A 9,481-nucleotide genomic window follows, 5' to 3' on the forward strand; every position below is an offset into this window, starting at 1 on the left:
ACAACCAAAGCACCAAAAACTAAAACTGATCATGCCAAGAAGCAACTAATGCTGAAGAATCATGTCAGGTGCTAAATCAAGAACTTACTAAATATAGCCACGTCCTTCAAGAACTGTGGAGAACAACCCACAAGGCCAAAAACACTACAAAGAGCATCACAACAAATTAGAAAGTCAACTTATCAACACAGAGTTGTCGGAATCCAAAAAGAATTGATACCAAGCTCTCCAAAAATTTTGAAGCCCCCTAACCACCACCAATTAATCTAAAAGAAACCAAGAATTGGCTAAATATAGCCACGTCCTTCAAGAACTGTGGAGAACAACCCACAAGGCCAAAAACACTACAAAGAGCATCACAACAAATTAGAAAGTCAACTTATCAACACAGAGTTGTCAGAATCCAAAAAGAATTGATACCAAGCTCTCCAAAAAATTTGAAGCCCCCTAACCACCACCAATAAATCTAAAAGAAACCAAGAATTGGCTAATGGTTACTGTACCTGACTAGGTCCAAGAAGGGGACATTACAGAGACTCGCCATCAAACTAATAAGAATTAAGTCATGCCTACTAACATAGATATAAGGTGCATACTGAATCTTTGTAAATTATTATAGTACCATAAGAAGATAGATTTCATAAGTGTACTTGATGGCTATGCAAATGAGTTGGACAACAAAATGAAGGTGCATACTTTATAGAATTGAATCTTTATAAATTATTCGAGTACCATAAGGGATTAGATTCCATAAGTGTACTTGGTGACTATGCATATGAGCTGGACAACAAAATGAAGGCTTGTGGATAATAAAGCATCCCCGTAAAGAATTCCTTTCTTGTGCATGTGGAAACAGCAACATCAATGATAATAAAGCATTCCCGTGCTGTAGTCCGCTGGACAAACATATCGATTCAATCGTGTGGAGTCCGCTGCATCAAAAGAGGTGACTTTTCTTGGGTCAGCTTCATAGGACAGTAAACTAAGTTGTTTTATAAAACTAATTACTCTCCCAGCACTGACTTCCCATATGCTAATCACTGTATATATTCCAATCGCTGCTTCAGGCATTACAACCTTTAATTGCTATTTGAAAATTGCTGCCTTTCCTTTGTCTTTAATCACTGCTTATATACATAGCCTTTGTTTAGGCCTGAGTATGGGGTCGGCCATCATAATAAATTGTTAATGATTATTATTGTTGTCTAGGATGAGTCAGCCCTCTTCAGTAATAACTATTATCATTGTTATTGATAATGGTAGGCTCCTTGCAGCAGTGGCACTCCCCTTGGGATGTCAGACGAACCACCTTGCTGAAGCTGTTGCTGCCTACCATGGTTTAAGCATTGCCAAACTTTACAATTGCAAGATGGTGTGGTTAAAATGGAACTCAAATAACATTATACAATGCCTTAAGGGCATTCAAAAACCTTCATGGACTATTGAAAATTGGGTTAATAAATCATTAGACATTTTAAAATCTTTTGAAAAGGTTTGCCTATCTCATGCCTTTCGTGAGGCCAATAGAGTGGCAGATTTCTTTGCCAATGAGGGAGTTCATGTGAACAGGTTGGTGATTTGGCACTTTGAAGATCGTGTGTCGGAGGATGCTAATTCCTTGATGAGATATGATTAGACTCATGCGCTGAGTGTCCAATTCCCCATTCTTCAATGATGTGGTTGTCAGTCCTGATTTTAATTTCCATTATTGCGTGGAGTTGGGTGAAGGTAAGGAGATTTTCCTAACTTCACTTTTGCTGCCCTTCTCATGCATTCTTGGTGTTTGCTGCATTGCTTGTGTTTGCCCTACTTCTGGTTTACCTAGCCTGGACTGTGAATTTTAGTGACCGTTTGAAGATGTGTGGAGAAACAAAGAGGATTGAACCCATAAACTGGGAGGAATTCAAAAACAACACTACAATTTGGAGAATTCTAAAGCGGGGAGGTGTTACCCCTTACCTTGAGAGGCTCCATGGTTTCGACCCAAAAATTACAGCCAGATTTGCTAAAGATTGGAAAGCCAGGAGGATTTCTCTTTTTAGGCGAACATTTGACATTGACGAGCAATTCATTGCTCAAGTCACTGGGTTGTCTACTAAAGGGGCCAAGGTGTTTAGGGATAAGAAATTCTCAAAGGCGGCCATCAAGAAATTCCCAGAGGAGGAGAAGAAGAGGAAGAACCTGGTTAAAGCATCAAAGAGTGGTTATGAAATTGGCAAAATCAAGTCTCTATGGTAGGTTGTGCTTAAGGTACTCAAGCAGTATTTTTCCATGGATGATCGTTACACTAGGGGTTTTGGTCATCAATTTGTGTTACTAAACCATTTTAGGCATAAAGTGAATCTTTGTTCCATTCTATTTGCTTTCCTCTATTAATGCTAGTATCAAGGATCACAAAAAAGATCCTAAGAAAAACCAGGTGCTCCATGAGGGTTTGTTGCTTTTAATTTTTGAACATTGTAAATCCTTCCCTTTCCCCTCCAAACTCTCCACTCTCTCGTCTAATGAGGAGACAACCTCTGAGGAAGAGGAATCTGGTAATCGCTTCACCGAAGGGGATGATTGGCAAACAAAGGATGATGATTCTAAGCCGGAGTTTGTGGCCAAGAAGGGGAATAATTCACCCTTATTTCTAAGAATAGATCTGTGACCGATCCTTCCATTCACAGCCTTTCTAAGGAGTTTGTGCCTACTACCAACAAGGAAGGGAGAACCAGCTTCCCTAGGGGTCTCAACGCTACTTCTCCCCTCCTCAATCTTGATCAGGAGAACCCTACTGATGTGTTGGCTATAGCCTGTAATGCTGCGGTCAACAACTTCAAAATGAACAAGTGGATCTTTCATGAAATTAAGGACATCAACCTCAAGCTCCGTTTGGTCAGCAACAAACAAGACAGAAGCAATAAGGGGTTGTGGAGTGAGGATGAAAGGAAATCTATTGTCGACTCTTCACAAAAGACCGTGGAAAATGTTGAAGTTTTGAAAAATGATTACGAAGGGAGAATTCAATATTTGGAGAATAAAAACATAAATGATAATCTTATCTCTTGTAACCTTTAGTCACAGAGTAGTCAAGAATTATGTTGATAGTTTCAAAACCTTGGTAGAAAAACTGGAAAAATCTCAGCAAAAAGGGATTGTGGTGGATGTTGAAGGTATGGATAAGGTGAAGGGGCTGGAGGAGGATAAAGGCCCATGCAAGCATACTAGATCCAACCTGAAGAGATCTGCGAAACAACCCTCCCAAGACATCCAGGACTTGAAGAAGATCGCCCTCGATATGACTTGATTGGAAGCTGAAGCCACCGAGGCTCTTAAAAATTTGAACTAGGTTGTTTTGGTCTTTTGTTGTTATGTGTTTCAGTTTTTTGTCTAATCTTTTGTTGTCGGTTTACTTGTTTTTATCTCTTTGACAACTTAATGTAAAAAAGGTTTCGAGTCCCTTCAAAGCTTGTTTGAACCTTACTCAAACACTGTTATTATTATTTTATTCTTAATAATAGTTGCCCTTATTCAAGTGCTATTCATCTTAATCTCAGTTGATTAAATTACTAAATACCAAGGTTGACTCCTAGTTTTGTCAATAATTTGTATTTATGCCAATCGTCTATCTTATTAAGTCTTACTACCTAAATTTTCAAGACTATGATTTACATTTAAGGGCTATTAACCTAAATCTAACAGGGGCGTGACAATACGCCCTTCCCAATTGCTTGTCCTCAAACAATGTACATTCCACTGAATCTTTTATCAACATGAGGATCCCAAACCAACCTTAGGAGTTTCGTAATTCTTAGATCCTCCTTGTGATGCAATTAGCTTCTGTTGCACAACTCTAATATTCTCTCAAGTTGCAATTTTGAACCTGGATATATATATATATATGCCTTTGATCCAGATTGTGTTATCAGCATAATGAAGAATTGGAATTTTGAAGAGTTGGTAAATTTAAAACAAGTTCTCTCATTATCGTTTCTCATCACTTTGATTGCGTTGTCCCAATGTTTGCCTCATATCATAGATATTTCTTAACATTAAAGAAAGAGCTTGCCATGACACACATCTATGAATCTTAAATGCAATGTTCTTTCCTAAATAAATTTATATCTCTTTTGGTTTATTCTTGTTATTCTCATATTCTAGATCAACAAAAACTATAAATCTCAAGACGATAGGAATATGTCTATAATAATCACAGACACTCGTGGAGTAGACAAACCATTAGGTATGAACCAAACACGGAGCATACACATGAAAGCATGAAGCATACACATGGATATATGCAAACATAGAGCATACACATGAAAACACATATTGTTAGATTCCTTTTCATTGACCAGAATGATTCATTGATTCACCTTTACCCTACAAGATGGCAAGACCAAAGTTCTAATACCATTTGTAGTTTCCCCTATTGGGCCTTTATTTAATTTACTCTAAATAATTCTCAACTAGGGTTTGGATCGTGCTCAAAAATGGAAATGTAACTTAGTTCCTTGATTTTGAACGTGCAATCAGATTAGTTATCAAAACATATAATCCAACAAGTTACAAATAGAATTCTATTCGTCATCATAATAGTCATAGAGTATAGGTGAGATTCCTTTGGGGCTTTCCCCAATCCACGTTATGAAGCCCACGGGAGATCATACAAGGCGCCTTCAGCCTATCCATCAAGCCGGGGGCCACAAAATTACATCCATCATTCGGCCTCCCAACTCAACTCGAATGGACCACCAGGCTACTTGCTTTCCTTATATGCCCACATCTCCCCTCCATAGCGAGACAGCACATTGGGTGAAGCTTAAAAGGAATCAATGTATCTATTCTATTATGCAGTGATTACACAGTAACAAGAATAACAATATGTTTTAAGTATATATAACAGTAATCATGAATTATCCAAATAATATGCCTATCTCATATCAATAGAAAACGGTAATAGTTCAACCTTATCAGAATGTCAAATATTATCATTCATGCTAAAATGCTCAGATCAGTATATAGACTGTTGTCTTAATTCAATACTGCTGAAACTGTGATTCTTGGTTTTTGTCCGATGCTTATCTTTTTTTCTTTCCCCTTTCCACTTCTCAATAATAACTCTGTATATATACCTTATCAAGGGAAGCGAACCTTTTAAGAGATGCATTGTTTTACAAACATATATTTTCAATCATGTGGAGTCGGCTGCATCAAGAGAGGTGACTTTTCTTGGGTCGGCTTCATAAGACATTAAACTAAGTTGTTATATAAAACTAATTACTATCCCAACGCTACCTTTCCTTTCTCTTTAATCGCTGCTTATATACATAGCCTTTGTTTAAGGGCTGAGTATGGGATCCCCCATCATAATAAATTGTTAATGATTATTATAATTGTCTGGGATGAGTCGGCCCTCTTCAGTAATAACTATTATTATATTATTTTATTCTTAATAATAGTTGACCTTATTCAAGCGTTCTTCATCTTAATCTTAGTCGATTAAATTACTAAATTCCTGGGTCGACTCCTTGCATGGATTTTGTCAATAATTTTAATTTGTGCCAGTCGTCTGTCTTATTAAATCTTACTGCCTAAATTTTGAAGACTGGGATTTGCATTTAAGGGCTGTTAACCCAAATCTGACGGGGGCATGACATCCACAATATTTTTTCTTCAAGCATCTAGGTTGCGGCCAATGGTCCTTACGACTGCCTCTTTTCCTTAAATTATAATAGATTGATCATGCATCTTAGTGAAATGGTTGCCATGGATTTAGTATCTCCTGACCTTAATCTTAGTCTGGAAATGCTGGCATAATGATTAAAAATTCAAATAATAGCAATGTATGCAAAACTCCTGTGACTATTCGAATGGGTACCGATTATCTATTCTCGTATGGTCCAAGAGAGTCAATTTTTATTAGGAAACAATTCCTTAGAATAATGACAGAGTTAAGTGATGCTTTCCTATTGCAATTTGGATAATTGCAATCAAAGGCAATAGCATTGCAATCGGAATACCAAGAACTAGGTGCAATTAAATACAACAAACATAAAACATTTTAGGATAACAGCAAGGCGGACTACTGTAAGAAAGATGGACCAAACAAGACTATCCAAAATCTGCATCCCAATTGGGGAACTTATTTTGCAGATGTAAATATAAGTTCCAACACAAGTGTTTGTGCCAATATTTATTAATCGCTACTGAATGAATCCAGGCTGCCAATCCTAACTTATCAATTCACATTTGGCAAAGCCCATCACTGGAAATAGAATAAAGTAGCTTAAATACGTGAACTGCGAGTAAAGGTATAAATTAACTGAGTGGAATAGATTTGAGAGTGGAAAAAGATATATAGGGTTATAAAATTACAGCAGAATTGTCGTCGTCATCGTCATTGTCTAAGCTATCCGCAGTAACAGCGTCCCTGTCGACATCACTGATGGAATCAAGGTCAGTGTTCCGGCCGCCCTCCACTGTCACGGTGTTGAGGTCATGCAGGGAAGAATTTTGAATGAAAGCGCCAGTGTTGAGATTATAATGGCAAGGATGAGGAGAATGGACCGGACCCAGCCGGCTTCCCATCTCCTCTATTTTGGCCTGGCACAGCAACGACGTGAAGGATGGGAATGAATTCGGTATGTTCGCATTTGAAGCCACCGTGATCTGCTTTTATGCTGATGATTCTGCACCAAAAAAACCCCATTGCCATTGGAAACAGGCAGACAAAGAAAGATGAGAAAGAAAAGAGCAAACCAGGAAAGCAAGAGACCCTATTCTCTGTTCATGCTCATGAGTTGAAATGGAATGGAAGCCAAACCCAACCCCAATCCCAACCTCGCACCGTGCCAGCGTTTACCGATCTCCAAAGCTGCCTTTGCTCCAGCCTCGGCCTCACTTTACTATAACTTGTCGCGGTTTACGTGCCAGTAAGTTTACTCATTCATTTCTTCGCTTCTCAAAGTTTGCAACTCAGCTCTAACATAGTTAGGGGTTGCGGATAACTTTCAAAAATGAACGCTCTCCATTAATTAGGGGACTTTTTATGGATCTTTTTATAGTCATCATATTGGATGGTCTTTTTTTTTACACATGACTTATAATATATGTGATTATCTTGTATTATGTGTTACAAATGAGGTATATATATTTTGGTATGAAGTAGTTTCGATTATGAAGTTTGTATGGCTTGGTCATCTGTAATGACATGAGAACTTGGTCAAGATTTATTGGTTTCACTTGTAAAACCTATAACGAGAAAAATATGGTGGACTATATAATTTGCTTTCAGAGTTCTATTTTCAAGGTGTTGGAGTTCAATATTGAGAAATGTCATATTGAGTTGAAATAGGATCATATGCCTCTTCTTGGAAAGTTTGGTATCTACACAAACAACATACAAGAAGAGTGGAATTAACACATGCACATGAAGGTTCACAAACAAGGTAAAATTTCTTGCAAATCAAGAAAACCAAGAACTCTTTGTTGCTACATTTGAGTAACACCTTCTGATGGCAAAAAATAACATAGGAGGCAAGGAAAAACAATGAAGAAAATTATTTCATTTGCAGCAATATGTTGACTCATTTAATCCATAAGGCTCTAAAGGTGTGTAAAAGATCTCGACCTATGAAGAGGGCTAAGAATCTTTAATAGCATCATACAAAGCAACTTTTTGATCGAGTGGAAAACTATTATCATTATCCCTATCTACAAAAGTGGATATGTCAATAACCCTTCCGACTATCATACTATTATGATCAGCCCTCTTCTCGGAAAATAATTTGGGAGCATAATAGAATGTAGGATCAACAAGTGGGCAAAAAAAGAGGGAAAAAGGGCAAATGGACAAGCTAACTTTAGGCCTTGGGGCACTTTACCATTGATCATTGTATCAATATTAGACACTTCATTGAAAAGGTTTGGGACACCCAAGGAGGAAAATCCTTGTGTTGCTTTGTTGATTGCAAAAAAGTCTTTGAAATTGTTCATGTGGCCAAGATTTGGAGCAGAATGGAAGAACTTAGGATTCCAAACAATTTTAGAATAGTAGTCCACAAACTTTATGAGTGAATTGGAGCTTAAAACAAAACTAAAGACGATATGTATGAATTCTTTAGCAACAACATTGGAGTCAAATAAGGGTGTCCTATATCCTGCATGTTGTTTGGCTTATATATTGATAAACTAGAAGAATAGCTTAAAAAACCATGGGAGAAAACATTCAACTAATAGATTTTGTGGTGAAGTTAGTTTTATATGTGGTTGACCTTATTCTAATTGCAAAATTTGATCATGGTTTGAGAGAACATTTGAAGGCTTTAGAACTCTTTTTCCAAGACCAAAGCCATGATTTTAAATTTGAAAAGTGAGAAGTAGCAAGTTAACTTTATCTTTGAGGGAAGCTCGTTAAAGATAGTGGAAGAATATGAATACCTTGGAACTAATTTTCACCATAGGCTCATTTGGGAGAAATGTAGAACATAAAAGAATTTAAGGAGGATGGGGAGCTTCTTCCCTACTTCAAAATAGGTGTAGGAAAGCAAATTTATCATATTGGAAAACCAATAAAACCCTTTTTGGTTTGTTGGTTGTGTTAGTTGTCATCTATGGTTGTGAGGTTTGGGGGAGTGCATCTCAAACCTCAAGTGGAAACAACTAGAAAGAATCTAAAAATATTTAATCACCAATAGTCTTAAAGTCAAATTTGTGATTCCTTATGAGATCTTTTGGCTGAAGTGAGAGTGTTTCCAATGGAAGCATCAATAATAAAATATTTTCTAAGCTACATAAAAAAGTTGAAAACGTGGATAAACATTGTTGACCCAAAATGGTTGTCGAGGAGTTACACTGTAGGAAGAGGACTTAGATGAAGCAAAAAAAGAAGCGGATGAGCAAATTGGACATTAATATGTAGGAATGTCCTAATAGCAACAAAGAGAAAAAAAAAATTGTGGTAGAAAATTTAGGATTGCCATGTGAACTAAAAAAATTGGTTGAAAAAAGAATATTATACTAAAGAGTTCAAACCCATGTGGGAATATGACAAAAAAATCTTATTTGGGTAAAAGCACAAACCTATGTCACACTTTTATAAAGGCACCGGCCAACAAAACTAAAATTGTTTAACTTCGACAGCATAAAAGTGACATTTCCTAAATTGAATTTTGAAATGATGTAAACTGATCAAATGTAGAATTATTAAAGAAATTTATGTATGTTATTTTTTTAATTTTTTAGGAAAAAATTGATATTTTTTTTTATAAATTCAAAGACAAATTTTTCATTTTTAAAAAATGTTGAAAATCAAGGGTTCTAGTCGACGCCACCAAAAAAAAGGAAAATGGACTTATTTTTTTCGGATTTTTTTTTCCAAATAGAGAACATATATATACAATGTTTAAAAAAAAAAAAAATTGTTGTATATTTTTCTCGTTATAATAATTTGAAGTCCAACATAGCTAAATTTGACAGTTTTCGTTTGGTGTCACCT

General features: G+C 36.5%; 1 protein-coding gene across 3 annotated transcripts in view; it reads right to left on the minus strand.

The window, feature by feature from the left end:
• The window catches only part of LOC131065060 (uncharacterized protein At2g02148), a 76,294-nt gene extending 69,297 nt beyond the window's left edge, over positions 1-6,997 (minus strand). The window contains exons 1-2 of one of the 3 annotated variants that reach the window (XM_057999450.2): positions 6,761-6,997; positions 6,361-6,674 (exon numbers count right to left, since the gene is read on the minus strand). In XM_057999450.2, the coding sequence (XP_057855433.2) occupies positions 6,361-6,573 (213 nt within the window). In that variant the 5' untranslated portion in view covers positions 6,574-6,674; positions 6,761-6,997. The remainder of the gene's footprint in view (positions 1-6,360; positions 6,675-6,760) is intronic. The other 2 variants (XM_057999451.2, XM_057999452.2) reach the window with 2 other exon arrangements.
• Between the last annotated feature and the right edge of the window lie 2,484 nt (positions 6,998-9,481).

This window comes from Cryptomeria japonica, chromosome 11, assembly GCF_030272615.1.
Source record: "Cryptomeria japonica chromosome 11, Sugi_1.0, whole genome shotgun sequence".
Classification (NCBI taxonomy): Eukaryota; Viridiplantae; Streptophyta; class Pinopsida; order Cupressales; family Cupressaceae; genus Cryptomeria; species Cryptomeria japonica.